The 16,814-nt window shown below is 40.2% G+C and overlaps 1 protein-coding gene across 1 annotated transcript in view; it reads left to right on the top strand.

The window, feature by feature from the left end:
- HECW1 (HECT, C2 and WW domain containing E3 ubiquitin protein ligase 1) overlaps nucleotides 1-16,814 on the top strand; it is a 188,722-nt gene that overhangs the window by 83,421 nt on the left and 88,487 nt on the right. The window contains 1 exon segment of the mRNA XM_083407000.1: nucleotides 12,557-12,651. Coding sequence (XP_083263126.1) covers nucleotides 12,557-12,651 — 95 coding nt within the window.

The following is a 16,814-nucleotide window of genomic DNA, read 5'->3' as shown; positions in this document are numbered from 1 at the left end:
ACTAAAATGGTGCTTCAGATTAAGAACAGTTTCAGGTTAAGAATGGACCTCCGGAACGAATTAAGTACTTAACCCGAGGTACCACTGTAGAGGCTTGTATGTATTTGGGTCAATTGGTTCCTGTCTTGAATAATGTGGTTTCTCTTTAACCTATGGTGGAGGTGTACAGAGGACTTCCAAACTATCTAGAAGTCAGTAATAGAATTCTTTTTTAAAAGTCTGAGAGAAAGGTCAGAAACACCAGAGGGAAGTGAAGGGAGGCTCAAATGCAAAATGTACCTGGCATGTCCTAAATAAATGAGCACTTGTAGAAATAGTTGAACAATGTGAATAAGCTGTGGGAAGTTCTGTCTTTAGAGCTGCTATGGTTAACCAGGCTAATTTCAAAGAACACAAAGGCCAGTTCACATAGGGCAAACCAACGCAGATGAGCTCCAGTACCAAGTGTTGGTTTGTGTTAATGGATCATCACTGCACTAAGGTTACATACCAAATTTTCACTGTGCATAACTTACATAAAAAATGTAAGTCTACCTCTCCTTTTCAACTGCTAGCCACCAAATGTTGAGTAAGCAAGTGATAATAGGACACTGTCTTATACCAAGTCAGACCATTGGTCCATCTTGTCATTGGCATCCATCTGTCTCACAATGGACAGCACCTCCAGGGGTGAAGTCAGATTGCTTCTTTAGCAGCGCTGAAATAATCTCCCCGGAGCACAAGCCTGGTCAGTGCGTATGGAGGTCCTGAACTGTCCAGACAACAAGACCCCACTCTTGACCTTGCTAATGCAGTCCAAAGGAAAGCAGAGCAAAACGTTTGGCATCAGCTTCATTGCAGGAGTTGCCGGAAGGAGGTGTACCAGGCACCATCTCACCATCTTAGGATTTGTGTAGGGTTAACTCCTTAGTCTTTTCTTATCCCAAAGATACCCCGCAAGGCAGCAGAGGTTTAAGACCAGAGTTTTCCTTCTCCTAGGTGGGCTACCTTTCCAGGTTGACGAGCCCCATCTGCCCCTCACTTCCCTCTACAGCACATGCTGAAACCACCTTCTTGATGTTGGACCCACTATTGGTCCCATCCATTCAATCCACTTGAGCCTATCTTCACATGCAGGGGAAGTCCCTAAGTCACTGAGGGTTTGAGACCCATCGTCTACCATCACTTGGTCCATCTAGCTAAGTAATTATCTTCATGGGCTGGTAGCAGCTCTCCAGAGTTTGTGGCAGTGGTACTTCCCAGTCCTACCTCAAGATGTCAGGGAATGAACCTCAGTATGCAAAATGTTAGCTCTACCACCGAGCTCCACCACTCAGTGCAGTGCGAGGTTGCGTAACTCAAATTGTTGCGGTTTTTTTTTTTTTAACATTTGCTTTCCTCCCTGCCTTCAGTATGAGGCATTTCTGCTTTCTTAAGCCACTGTTTATTTCATATTATGCTGAAAATGCATGATAATTAAACAGTTTGATTGCTCCTTTTTTAAAAAAACAACAACCCAAGAACATGACACCATATATAACCATTTACACAGAGACCATTTTATCACCAGACACTTATAACTAGAATGAAGAACAAGATACATATTTTTGCAGAAAGAAAGGAGCAATCCATACATTGCATATTATTTATTAATATAAACATAGTTCTTTTCAGAGCTAACAACTAAAAGCTCTTGATTTTCTTCTCTATTTTGCATCTAAAATGGAAAAAACCCAAAGTGTGCTTTAGCCATTTTACTACCAAATCCTAGGATCTGTCCTAAGTGTTTTCTCTTCCCTTGAGTGCTTGAGAAACCTGAAGTAAGATGACTTGAGACAAGTCTGATTTTGCATCCTGACAGAGATTGTCCAAAACAAGTGAATTGTTCACAAAACTAAGATGAGGTATTTTGTACTACTGATGCTCAATAGGGAAGTCAGAGCATTTATGTTCTCACAAGTTAGAATCAGATAATTCTAAGAATTCATTACACTGGGCAACAATTTTTTACTTTTTGAATGTTGTCTAGATTTCTACAACTGATTTAGGGTATTTTTGCACTGCTGAATCAGGAAATGGCATCCGTTTCTCTCCATCAGGTCAGGTTTACTGTAAACTGAATGGTGGGCATTGATAAAGGTAAGTACACGTAAATTGCATGTTGCTTCACCATTTTTCAAACTTCAGGGCTTGAACTTCTGTTTCTTGGAACTCCTGGAATGCTCAGCCGCAGGGAGGTCTCTCTTCAGAGTCCAACAGTAGTCAGCCATCATGACTGCGTCCCAGCGACCCTGATACCTGGTCTCCATCTCTTTCACGTCCTGATGGAATCTCTCTGATGAGCTGACGGATCTGAGGACCGTCAAAGATGCCAGCTTTCAACTTCCCCATGGTCAATCCTGGAAAAGCCTGGCACAAGTAAGTGAAGCAGTCACCATCCTTGTCCAGAGCCTTGGTGAACTGCTTGATTAAGCCGAGCTTGATGTGCAGCGGTGGGAAGAGTATTTTGTCTCTGTCCACCAGAGGGTCGTTGATGACGTTCCTTTCTTTGCAAGGCACCAATTCCTCCCGCACAGGCCAGTCCTTCTTCGTGTAATGCTGAGCACGGTCCCTACTATCCCACATGCACAGAAAACATGGGTACTTGGTGAAGCCAGACTGTTGTCCCAACAAAAAGTTCACCATCTTCAGGTCAACACAAATAAACCACTTATGCTGATCATAACCAATTTTCTTCAGCACATACTTCACCGCTTCATAGTTCTCCTTCAGTGTACTCGAGTGAGCCAGGGGTATAGAGGCAAACTGGTTGCCGTTGTGTAGCAGAACACATTTCAGTGATCGCTTGCTGCCGTCAATGAACAGTCTCCAATCTTTGGGTTCATACTGTGGCACTCCAATCTTGAGCAGAAGCTGCGCAATATCTGCACAGTACACCAAGTCCTTCTCTTCCAAGAAAAAACGGAGGTACTCTTGATGCCTGTTGCAGAAGAAGCTGATGTGAGCACTGTCAGAGAGGAGGTTTTTTTCCTTCAAATTAGTCATAAGTTGGCGCATGCGCGGGTGGAGTTTCCTATACACTTCGGGGGGGCAGTTGCCCCATTAACTTAGTTTTGATCCCCCAACTTTATGCTTTGCCGCACCAATTTATGGAAGATTTCGAGGTTTTATGACTTCAAACTGATCCCTTTTCGACATAATCACCCAGAACTATCGGACCTGAATACTTCTTGTCATTAAAATAATCATTTCCAATCAAAACAATTATTCGACATAGCACTTTACCCCCACCAACTTCTTCTAAAATGCTCCACACAAGCGTACATGTGAACAAAAACGTAAAAAAACGACATGTGGCCATAGCTCAAAAACTTGACCTGATTTAGCAAAACCAATGTGATTTTTGGATTCAGTACATCAGATTCTTCCTAAATCAACTGAGAAAACACAGACAACAAATTTGTTGTTGACCAGTGTTATTGTTATTGCCACAAGAGTATTTATCTGAACAAAAAAACCATAATATTGGTGGCTTTTTTCCCACTCCAATGCAATCAGATTTAATCAGAAGCTATAAGAATCAACAAATGACTCTATGATAAAAGACTGGAAGATGCAGTAAGTTCTGAAAAACTGCTTAGACCTCTCATTTGAATTCCCCAGCTACACAGCTCTGAAACATCTGTCTTCTCAAATGGAGCATTCCCTGTTGCCATGGAAATATTAGGCTAAAAATACCATAAGATGTGTAGTTGACATAAAAGAAATGCATGCATATTGATTCTGAATGTGGGATAAATATTCAGTGATTAATAGAGCTGGCCTCATTTTTGTGTATATGTTTAAATTTTATTATCTGAGATTGCATAGTGTTGAATTTAGTGAATGTGGCTTTTGATATGATTCCTCAAGTCCTATCCTGAGAAATCTATCCAATATGCTAATCAATAAAATACATCATTCTTCTAGTATCAATACACAGGAGTAAAAGATTATGCCTGGAGCCAAATTAAGACTGTCTGCATGCACTTTAAATAGACCTCTGTTATTATACTGCATGTGTCACCAGTGTGGTGCCTGCAGATATATATATGCTCATAGAGGCTTTCCTTCCTTGGTGCCCACAGAATCCCTTCCCAGCATTGAAATTAGGCTTGAGAGAAACCTGCTATTGTAGCCAGAATATTGTTGCCCTGTGTGTTTGGTTGCTTGGTATGTGTGGTGTCCATGGCAGTTTTTTCAGTTTGCAAATGTGCCCAAAGGCCCCAAAACTCAGGGCCCCTGTACTACTTACCATTGTGGGGTAGGGGGTGAGGATAAATCGGTGTTTTAGCACATAAACTCTGTTTGAACCAGGGCACAGTTGAAACTATTCCCAGTTTTTCACACAGTATTTGAAAGGACCAAAAACTCATTCCCTTTTGGTCTTTCTTGCAAAAATGTTCATTTATTTGTTTTGGTTATCTGTGCTCATTTGCCCTCAGATGTCCTTTATGTAGCCCAAGCCAACCAATTGTGTTGATCAACATGATTTCATTGCCAATGTCTGGTGGCATCATCGTGTCAGATAAAGAGTTGTGGGATATCATTCTGTTTATTTTGCAGTTCCTATTAAGATGTTATAACCAGTGTGATGTTTTCAGAAATGGTGCCAAAGAAACAGCAACCAAACAAAATAGTGAAGCTAAACCGCATTGAAATATTCACACACAACCTGTTTTTTATTAAAATGAGAAAAAAGTTAATCTACGGAAATGCACTGTTTATTTCAACCTTTAAAATAAAAACTGGTGAAAACTCTGTACTTCCTTGGTTTCCACCTATCTGGTGCTAATGATTTGATTTATGACACACTTCTTTTAAAGCACCTTTTAAAGGTGCTTCTTTTAAAGACATCTGAAGGCAGCCCTGTTTAGGGAAGTTTTTAATGTGTCACATTGTAATGTATTTTTAATCTTTGTTGGAAGCCGCCCAGAGTGGCTGGGGAGACCCAGCCAGATTAGCAGGGTACAAATAATAAATTATTATTATATTATGATTATTACCCTAGGGACGCGGGTGGCGCTGTGGGTAAAACCTCAGCGCCTAGGGCTTGCCAATCGCATGGTCGGCAGTTCGAATCCCCGTGGCGGGGTGTGCTCCCGTTGCTCAGTCCCAGCGCCTGCCAACCTAGCAGTTCGAAAGCACCCCCGGGTGCAAGTAGATAAATAGGGACCGCTTACTAGCAGGAAGGGAAACGGCATTTCCGTGTGCGGCTGTGGCTCGCCAGATGCAGCTTGTCACGCTGGCCACGTGACCCGGAAGTGTCTGCGGACAGCGCTGGCTCCCGGCCTCTAGAGTGAGATGAGCGCACAACCCTAGAGTCTGGCAAGACTGGCCCGAACGAGCAGGGGTACCTTTACCTTTACCTTTATTACCCTAGGGGTCTATTTTTCTTCCAATTACAGTATACATGATGAAAAACCAAATGCATCAGAGTTTATATGCTTAGAATGTGGGTTTCTAAGCTACATTATTAATGCAATACATAATATAGGTGAGTGAGTGAATGTTTATTATTATGGCAAACAGCCAGTATACTTAATATAAGTGTGTTTTTAAGTATTGGTGAGACAGGCACTGGCCTCTGAAGTGAACTCCAGGTGGAGTTCCACACATGGTCCTTTAGATCTGAATAAATCTTAGCTCTGAAATATCCTAAGAAAATGATGAGCAGCCAGATAAGGGCTAAATGGTAAGAAAGAAGTAATTTAATCACACTGTAGTGATCAGTGTCAGTGTCCACTGTAATTAAGGAATGTGAAACAGTAATCTGATCATACTGTATTATCACAAGGTTGAGTACAGTGCTGATTTAATTTATGGGGCCTCTATATTGGGCAGTAATCAAACCAAAATGCAGCGATTTTTCTTTTCAATTTAATTCCCTGTTTGCACAGATACACAAATTACTTCCCAATGGTTTTCCTGTCTTCAGTTTTTTAAAACCATTTGACCAATCAGTGTTTACTAATAAATGCAAATGTAACTTAATTTCCTTGTTTGACAAAATTGGTTATATGGCAACTTTTTGTGGTTATATTTCATCTTTACATTATTTGCAAGGAAATGCTTAGCTAAGGATGAATCAACTTGTTTCGTAATTGAGCAGACAATGCCATAAAATAAATTTTAACCTTATTTTGATACTCTCCACTGTTCACCAAACCTTCCTTAACAGATTTGTAGGGAAACACTCAACAGTAAATATGTGGGGTATGTTTTCAGATAAAATCAGTTTTAGCTGTTCCATGAATACAAGTTTGAGAGGATTTGATAATCCAGGATGGGAAACTGGCTTAATCTTGGCATTGCTGCTTTTTATATTGAAGATAATAAATCCACCCCTTCTAGGGAAAGTTAAGCTTCTAAAGCCAAGCTAACCTTGAGGAGCAGAAAGGATTATAAAGAGCAAGTGAAATTCTGAGTGAAAGGATATTTATCTTGAAGAAGAGAGCTAAAAGAAAATGGGATAGTACAGTGGTACCTTGGTTCCCAAACGCTGAAAACCCGGAAGTACGTTTTCCGGTTTTCAAACATTTTTTGAAGCCAAACATCCAATGCGGCTGTCAGCTATTGTTTCCGGGGCACCTGCACCAATCAGAAGCCTTGGTTTTCAAACATTTCGGAAGTCAAATGGACTTCCGGAACGGATTAAGTTTGAGAACCAAAGTACCACTGTATTTGGCGCTTTTGGTTTTGCTATTTTGCGCTTTTGTTTTTGAGGCTTTTTCGGTTAATTTGTTTTTGTGACTGTGTGGAACCCAGTTCAGCTGATTGATTGATTGATTGATTGATTGTGTGACTGCAGAAATGGATAAAAGTCCTCCCTGCAAACAATGACTATCATCAGAGCAAGTAAGGAAAAAAAATTAATTTTAATTTTCATCATCTGCAATACTGTCTTATTTATTTTATAGTACAGTACATTGATTATTGCTTTCATTTTATGGATCAATGGTCTTGTTAGAGAGTAAAATTCATGTTAAATTGCTGTTTTAGGGGTTGTTTTTAAAGTCTGGATTGGATTAATCCATTTGACATTACTTTCTATGGGAAAGCGTGCCTTGGTTTTGAAATGCTTTGGTTTTGGAATTGACTTCTGGAACAGATTAAGTTTGAGAACCAAGGTACTACTGTATATGAATAGTTCTAGGAACTGATTTTACCTGAATGTGGGAATTTTTTACCTAGTGCCATGGAAGAAGATTCCCAGTGAATTATTTTACATATTGTAGATAGAGATCAGCCATTGTGTCCACATACGGACTTCCTGTTTTGCTTATATCTAGCAAAGAACAGCGCTGGCAAAAAGGAAGATATTCAGATTTGCACAGGAATGGGTCGTCATTGTGCCACCATCCATGTACAATACAGTTTCAGTAGTAAAAAAAGAAGAAGAAGCCAGATTTGCAGTGAGCCTGAAATATGAAGCTGAAACATCCCAGGGAAAGCAGTATTAAAGTGCCAACAAAACTTCTTTCACACACAGATTTCCTTCTTTTTTCCTTATTCTTTTTGCAATACTAAATGCATTGCAGGTTGTAAAATGACCTGATATCCTCTTGATATTTTAGAAATTGTTGGGTTGGCATGATAACTGATATACACACAAATGCTTTGACATTACACCATCTCTAGGGAGCTGGATGGATTTGCTAACACAACTTCTGTCAGCACTAATGGAAAAGAGAAAATGACCTTGGTTACCTGATCTAGTGAACTCTTACTGCCAAGAGAAAAATGGCAGCCATAAATTTTCCACAAGGAATTAAGCTACTCTAGGGTTTGAACCAAGGACTTCAGGAATGGAGGCTGGGATCAAGTTTGGTGAGCCACAATAGTGTGGCACACAAAGGAGAACTGACAACTGTGAGTGTTTGACAGTTTGAAGCCACTTGATTGGCCAAGCCTGATATGAAATACTAGGACCCTCGTCCTGAGTTTTGCTTGGCTAGCAGAGCAGTAATTTCTGCTTCGTCTTCTTCAGGTTCCTGCTCAGGCTTAGGGAACCTGAGCCAGAGAACATACTTGATGTGTCTAGATTCAGGTATGGATTCCTTTGTCCAAACCCTTATAGTAGCCAACATTTATTTGGGACCTATAAATAGGGCACTCAAAATGAACAAAAACATACATTAGTCCTTACTTGCATTCCAGAAGTTTCTAACCAACAATGTTTTTAACTGCATATAGTTCCCTTGATTAATTTAGTGCACCCATTATCACAGGATAACTTAGCGGATTCTCTCGTTCCAGCCTTAAATCAAACCCCTGCTGTTTTATAAGAGTAGAATTATAGAACTGCAGGGTCATCTAGTTCAATCCCCAGTAAAGCAGGAATATGGCCATCTTCTGTGAAATTTCATGTAGGCTTCAGTTTATTTTCCCTATCTGAAGCCTCTCTTTTGAGTTTTGTCTGGATTTTCTGGATGCTTGTTTGAGCAGAAGATGTTTACACACTTGCTTTATAAGTCGTATCTTTTTTATCAGTATTAAAATGTCTCTTCAAATGTGTACACTTTATTTGTTATTTCTCTAGCACCTCATTAGCACTTTACAGTATTATGCCAGGATCAAAAAAATATGCCACTAGTTATTCATGCCTAATGGGAGCTGGATTTCTATTTCTGAAGTCTAGTGCAAGAGCCTGTACTTCAAAGTATGTGGCACCCACAGGCTCTTGGGCTTGCCTAAGGTGGCTCTTTGGATCTAGGCCCTTAAGTTATTCATTCTCACAGTAGAAGGGCAAGAGGGAGGATTAGCAAAATCCTACCTCACAGTGGCCTGGATCCAAAGGGCTTCCTGAGGTTTGCTCAAGGGCTTATGTGTGCCTGCAGGACTTTTTACTTTAGTTATTTGATTTTACAGCAGAGTCATCTGCTAGATCTCAAAATGCTTTTTGAAGGTCTATTTGGTTTCAAAAGAAATTTGTCACGGTGGAAAGAGAGCTGCTGTTTTAGCTATACACATCTTTGAACTTGAAATCACTTATTTGAAGAGAGGTCTTCCATGTTTACCATGAACACTTTGTTATGTTGGATTAACCTGGCTCTCCTGACAAAATCTAGAAAAGCAGTGTCATGCAGGACCTTTGGAAGAAGGCTGAAATCCTAAGTGCACTTGCTTCCTAGTGAATGTGCATAGGGTCATGCTATAAAGTTTATATTTGGGCAACATTTACTTTTTAAGTCAGAGAAGACTGTGCACAAAAATGAATCCGCAGGGCTAAATTAATATTAGCTTTGTTAGGAGATATATTCTTTGGGCACAGAGAGAACTTCAGCAGGTCTATGTGTACTCAAGTTGCCCTCCCTTTTTCTAAACTAAAAACCGTTCCTCATTGATGAGCTGTTCAGCCCCATGAACATTTTTGTTGTCCTTTTCTGAACCTTTTCCAGCTCTACAATACAGTGGTACCTCCGGTTGCGAACGGGATCCGTTCTGGAGGTCCGGCCGCATCCCAAGGAATTCGCAACCGGAGAACCGCTTCTGCGCATGCGCGCGACATGATTGAGCACTTCTGAAGTTTTACGTATCCAGAGGGTACGACTGTATCCTTTTTGTGACATGGCAACTTGAACTGTACACAAGTATTCCAAGTGTGATGTCACCATAGATTTGTATAACAACAACACTGTGATGCTGGCAGGGTTCAAACCTTTTACTGATGATCTGTAGCATGGGATTTCTGTCATGCACTGGGTCAACGTTTTCACCACCATGACCCCATGATCCCAGTTCACCAGTTCAGACTCCATAAGCATTTATGTGAAGGCAGGCTTACCTGATCCAATGTGTATCACTTTTTACTAATTTATGTTGGAACCCATTAACCACATCATGCCCATTAACAAAGGTTGCAGAGATCTTTGTTTACTCTTACCACTTTTGTCATCCATAAACTTGGGCAGATCACTACTCTGCCCTAACTGCAAGTCAATTATGAACAAGTAAAAAAGCACAGGACAGTTTAAAAGGTCAGGAGAAACAATTGGAAGTTTTCCAATTCTTATTTCTTTATATACTCTGTATTCTTGAAAATAAATATGTTTATTAAAAATGAATGACTCCCAATAGTGATTCATTTGTTATATCCTTCCATTGTCAAAACCATATACAGTGGTGCCTCGCAAGACGAAAAGAATCCGTTCCGGGAGTCTTTTCGTCTTGCGGTTTTTTCATCTTGTGAAGCAAGCCCATTGACGGAGTAGCGCTATTAGCGCTATTGGCTAAAAAAGGGCTAAAAACGGCTTTTTAAGGGGGGGATTAGCGGTTTTGCTGCTAAAATGCTTTTAGCAGCTTAGCGATTCAGAATAAGGGGTTTTGGAGCAAAAAAAAAAATAAATTCAATTTTTTTCGTCAATTTTCGTCTTGCAAAGCAAGCCCATAGGGAAATTCGTCTTGCGAAGCGCCTCTGCAGACGGAAAACCCTTTCGTCTTGCGGATTTTCCGTCTTGCGAGACATTCGTCTTGCGGGGCACCACTGTATTTATTCTTCCTGTTCTTTAAATGATTACTAATCTATAATGGGACATTTTCTCTTATCCCGCATGTGCTAAACTTACTCAGGAGCTGTTGGTGAGGAGATATGCGTACCCAACCTGGTGATAACAGAATAAATGATGTCCCAGGTCATTTTGTGCATAAGCCTGCCCCACCCCATTCCACCCCCTTCCACAATTGAAAATGGCACCAGTGTTGGCAGCCATGCACTTATCAAGTGCACATGAAATGGTCACCGCCTATACATCATGAAGGAACACTAAATAGCATTGAAGTCTTCTGGTGCCGATTTGCCACTGGTGACTTTGAGTTTGTGAGCCAGTTTTTTCAAATGAAGTGCAAAGCTTTCATAAACCATATGTCAAAGCATCCTTCCAACTCTGTCTGATTGTCAGCCAGGTCACAATCAATAAAATTTTAATCATGGGTTTAAACAGAAGGTCAGAGTTCTCTCCCAAAAAGATAGAAACCAGACATAATTTTGGGTCATGTAGCAATCTCCTGCCTTGCAGATAGCTTTTTAAAAGTCCAAACTCAAAGTGAAAACTAAAACCAGTATCAAAATGGTAAAAAGAAAAGGCTAACTAAGCATGCCTTAACACAGCATGTTTCAAATTCTCTGTGCTCAGATTCATAGGAATGTGATTGCTTAGGCACCCCTGAGCATCCATAGTGGAACCCTTCATGCTGCAGAAAATTGTGCAGCATGTTTAGGACAGACACTCTTCATTTGGGACCTCCCAGTTACCCTAAATCAGCTAAGGCTGCATCCTGGAACCTGGCATGGAAAAGCTCCATTGCAGCAGTGGATTGCAGGGGGAAGATCAGTAGTGGAGAACAGGTGGACTTTCAGGGAAGCTTGTCCACTATTCCTAATCTTTGCATTGAGGAGCTCCCTGATCAGCTTCCAATAAATTCCTTGGAATACAATTTGAGAATCACAATGTCTGCTGTTACTAGCAGATTACATTGTACGCCTTACTGATATAAAGGCAGCACCAGGAAATTGAGAAGTTTAGATTATTTGTCTTCAAGGCATCTGGTGGTTATGCAAGCAATTAAGAATGCAATCCTACCCATGTCTACTCAGAAGTAAGCCCCACTGAGTTCATTGGGACTAAGATAAGTGTGTATGATTACATCCTAAAGGGATTTATTTGAGCCTGTAGAGAGGGGTATTTACAAACTTTATTCCATTCCTGGTGCTCCGTATTACTGTTCAGGCAGAAAGAGTGCAAGTAAAAACTCAGTAATTTAGAGAGATTAGTTTCATCCCTTTATTGTTTGTGATGCAGTTATTTTGATATCATCAGACTTTTATGATACATGGCAAGTGAGTAAAAGGTTTTGCTGCTGAGCTGTTAAAATTCCTGCAGAGAAAATTGCTGAATAAAAATTCAATCTGAGCTTGCAGTTCAGCTGCTGTGATCACCCAACTTGATTGCATTCCAGAACAGACTTGCACAAGTCCTGCGCACAGTAGGATTGAGAGTTCTGTACCTTAACAGCCACTGTTTGACTGCTGTTTCAATAGGGCTGAGCCTAAACTTCTTACTTCATCCTTTTGTGTTCTTTCTCAACTGCATTGAAAAGGGCCTCTCACTTTGAACTAATTTTCACCACTAAGTTACAAGCATTTATGCCTATTGGCTATGATGGCATACATGATTTTGTCCATGATGTTATGTCTTCAACATCTGAACGTGCAAAGTCAAATTTGTGGGCAAATTAGGCTGATAAATATATGAACAAAAAAAGAAGGAAAATGATTATGAGAAGCAATAGCTCATGGAATAAAGGGATGCTGAGAATAAGGTGGATGATTGGTATGGTGGGCATTTTTTGGCAGTCTGTGTCACATGCACTAGTTTCTAAGCAAAAGTTGCACAAGGTTCAGAAGAGCTCTCTCATTTTATGGCAAGGAGAAGCACTGCAATCTCAGAATGAATTTTTCTGCCCTATGATTGACTATAGCTAATAGATGAAGACCAATAGCTACTTGTTGTTAATCCAAGGTGACTTTTTCTTTTAGCTGAAACAAAGATCTGCTTCAAGTACTACCATGGAGTGAGTGGGGCACTGCGTGCAACAACCCCCAGTGTGACAGTGAAGAATAATGCAGCTCCTGTAAGTTATGCTTGCTTCTTTACTGTGCTCATCAAGTAAATTTGTGTTGCCTTTTGACTTTGTCTTAAGTCCCCCTACTTTGTTTTCAATTCTAGCTGTGAGGTTGCAACACCTTTCAGAGAGGAACAAAGTGTTTGCTTTTAAGAGCGAAGAATCACATGGATCAGGACTCTGTATGATCAGGTCTCATGCAGTGGGTTCTGTTCACACTGGGAGCTCCTCCACCACATTATTTTAGTGCCACTCACAGCTGAATGAACCTGTGGCATGGAAATCACACTGCAGGAAGGCAGTGGGTGGTGAGGAAGAGACGCCCTACCCCCTCTGAAATAAGATCACTTCCTTTTCAAATATGTTACATCTAAACATTCTGGTTAAATCAGGATCATTGGCTTTTTAAAATCATAAACAGCTTTTAATGATGAATGCAGATTTTGCTAGGTTCAACCAAGGTCCTACATTGGTTTATGCCAGCTCAGAGAGTTAGTTTTTATTTCAAAATGACATCTCAACTGCATACATAAGTGCTCTCAAAAACTGTGGCACTTGGAATGGAATATACAAAGCAGATAACAAAGAAGAAACTGGTCTGTGTGTGTGTGTGTGTGTACACCGGTGTGTGTGTGTATATATATATATATACACACACACACACATACTTGTTCCTATGAGCATAGAGAATATCATTATAAAGGCCATTTGTTTGTTAATGGCTTTGATGCACACATGATATCTTTTAGCCGTTGTACTGCTCAGATCATGTCTCCTGTTATGACCATATAATAGAAGCACTAATAGCTTGTACATAATAACACTGTAATCTAACAAATTATATAGAGATATGTGATTGCAAAGTACATCCATAAACTTCCATGCTTCAGTGGCTCTTCTGAGCTCATTACACACATCAGGTAACAAATTCCCTTGTTTAGACGGCACTGGTCAGTTGCAAAAGCACCACAAATCTTAATATGGTTCTACTTCAATGGCTGGGGAGAAAATCAAGGCAAGATGAATGACTTCCTAAATGATAAGGGTACGGGATTGATTGTCACAAGGCTTTTAAAGGGCTGAGAAGCAGGTGAGCTCACTTCTTGGGCTAAAACGAGGAAGGAAGAGAAGGGCTGTCCATCCTCCCCAATGTACATTTCCTGCAGCCTTAGAAGGCCCATTATCTGAGCAGGATTTCATTTTCTAGGTTACTACGTAATGACCTCATCACTCAACAGCCATTTTACAAGTTCAAATGTCTAGCAACAATCTGGGTTTTTCCTCCCTGGGGTATTTCCTCCCTCCAGCTATTTACCTGCAGGCATCTGCATGATCTGTTCTTCATGTACTTGGATCTTCCATTGAGGCACAGAAATTTTTTTAAAGGGGTGTTGTATAAAAGCTACATATCCTTTAGGGGGAAATGCCAAATCTATTCCCCTGCCCTACAGGAGTATGCTACTGTTTTAGTCTTGGTTTCAAATGTATGGTGGCATTGGATCAGACTAGATGTAGCATGGCTTCCTCATGGTTGGGGCTCTCAGCACATTTCTCTTTCTAAAAATGAGTCATGGTGAGGGTGGCAATTTGGGTTAGAAGTGTTTCTCAGTCTAGCGAAGTGAATGGAAATTGCACCAGGGAAAGCTTACTGGAAAGGAAACATTTTTTATTATCTTTAAACATACTCTTAATATCAGGTCTGTTAGGTAAGGTTTTGATTTTTTCATATGGGGAAGTTGCGTTATCTGAGCTTTAATTATTCATTGCTCTAGGCTGGACAGATGAGCAGTGCAAACCTATGCACACACTCTCGGATGTAAACCCCATTGGATTTGGTGAAGCATACTTCCGGGGGGGGGGGGGATGGAGGAGAAGTTTGATTCAGTACTGATTTAAAGCTGAATCCGTGCAATTCCCACTTTCCAAAACGATGTGCAAACTGAAACACAGTTAGCCTTCAAAATTCACATTTTTTTCCTGAATTTTGCAATGCAGATCTCCAAACAAACAGTTCCAACAGAAATGCATATATTTGAGGAAAGTGAAAAGAAGATATAAAACCGCATTGTTCAAAACAGCACATAAAAATGTGTTTATTAGGAGAAATTCATACCAAATGCTGGTGAATTTTCATGATTTTTTTTAAATTATGTATTACTACAAAATGTTGAGAACTGAATTTAAAATTGGAATAATGAGAAACTGAGAGAACTGAAACTGACAGATGCCTCCATCCCTACCTCTAGATCAGTATGCATATGATTGCACCCTAAGGGCTGGATTCAACTAAATAGCTGCACTAGCAGAAGCTGGGGCAACAAGTACTGCTCGTGCAACAGGGCTTTCCTCCCTCTCCTCCCCCTGCATACTCCTTGAGTCCCCCAAATTGGCTCGTGGGGGGGGGAGCAGTTTGGAGAACCCCCAGGATGCAGGGGGAGTAGAGGAGACACTGTTTCATTTGGCAAACAGAAATGCTTGACCTGGCAGAACGATTGCCTCAGCACAAGGTTGAATCTCACCCAAGATGTGTAGCCTCTCATCTAAGCCCTGATTAAATGGTGAATAACCCTGAAAATAATTTGGGTAAACAAAGTTGTGTTGCAGTGTAGCAGACCACAACTTGGTATTAATTTAAAATGTAAAGAATGAAAAAGGCTGTACTTGAAGAGCAAAATTCAGCAAAACCAACTAACCAGGTTTTGCAAGTTGTTCACTACCTAGAAACTCTTTCAGAGGAACATCTGGTCAATTTTTTTTTAAAATGCTGATTTTTCTGGCCTTGATTGTGCTTTGCTGGATATTTTAGGGAAGGAACTTGCTCATACAAGCAGCTCTACAAAAAGAGCAGCAAAAGGTCTAACTTAATGTGAATCAAGCAAAGCAGTTTGCTATGTGAGCAGTTTGCTATGCTAATCTCACTCTGCTGTACCTAGCCAGGATTGCTAGAATGGCAACTTGGAGACTGTTAAAGTTGTGTTGGGCTTGAGATTGTGCTTTGCTGCCATGTTTTGAGTGGTGAATGAAAAGGTCCCTACATCATTACTGGTGGGCACAGAGAGGTACCACTGGTAACAGAGGGAGTCTGGGTAAATATTTCTTTTTTTTTTTTATAAATTTTTTATTGCGTTTCTTTCCATAATTTTATAGGTTTATAAACAAATAAAGTAGTTACAAGAAACAAATTTTCTCTTTTTTAACAACAAAAACAAAATAAAACTTGGACTTCCCCACCCCTTCCGATTCTGCGTTCTTTGCATTAACAATGTCAGCATTTTGTTACCTTATTTCATACCTTGTTGTAACTTTCGAATGTTATGTATCCAAATACAATATATTATATCTCAATTTCAATACCTTTAAAATAAACATAACATATTCAATTTAAATTGTCTCCTTTTCTCTTTTGTCACTAATTTTACCATTTACTTAATCATATTCGCAGAAGCTTAACGTTTCCTAATCATGCACTTTCTTAGGATTCATACAGCTTATAATATTTTTTCAGATAATCTTTAAATTTTCCCCAGTCCTCCTCAATTGTTTCTTTATCCAAATCTCGGATTCTGCCGGTCAGTTCAGCTATCTCCATGTAGTCCATCAACTGCGTCTGCCAGTCCTCCAGCGTGGGCAAATCTTGTGTCTTCCAACTCTTTGCAATGAGTATTCTTGCTGCTGTGCTAGCGTACATAAACAAAGTTCTATCTTTCTTTGACATTTTCTGGTCCACCATGCCCAACAGGAAGGCCTCTGGTTTCTTAGGAAAGGTATACCTAAATACCTTTTTCAATTCATTATAAATCATTTCCCAGAAGGCCTTCACTTTTGGGCAGGTCCACCAGAGATGGAAGAAAGTCCCCTCTGCTTCCTTACACTTCCAACATTTGTTGTCAGACAGGTGATGCATCTTAGCTAGCCTGACTGGGGTCATGTACCACCGGTATATCATTTTCATAATGTTTTCCTTCAAGGCACTAGATGCCGTGAATTTCATTCCGGTGTTCCATAACCTTTCCCAGTCTTCAAACATAATATTATGTCCAACATCCTGTGCCCATTTTATCATAGCAGATTTAACTGTCTCATCCTGTGTGTTCCACATAAGCAGCAAGTTATACATTCTAGATAAAATCTTGGTCTTTGGTTCTAACAATTCTGTCTCTAGTTTCGATTTC

Source organism: Podarcis tiliguerta (assembly GCF_965153285.1).
Source record: "Podarcis tiliguerta genome assembly, chromosome: 12".
NCBI classification, from domain to species: Eukaryota; Metazoa; Chordata; class Lepidosauria; order Squamata; family Lacertidae; genus Podarcis; species Podarcis tiliguerta.
Note: the sequence above shows the minus strand (reverse complement) of the source record. Positions and strands in the feature narration are given on the sequence as shown.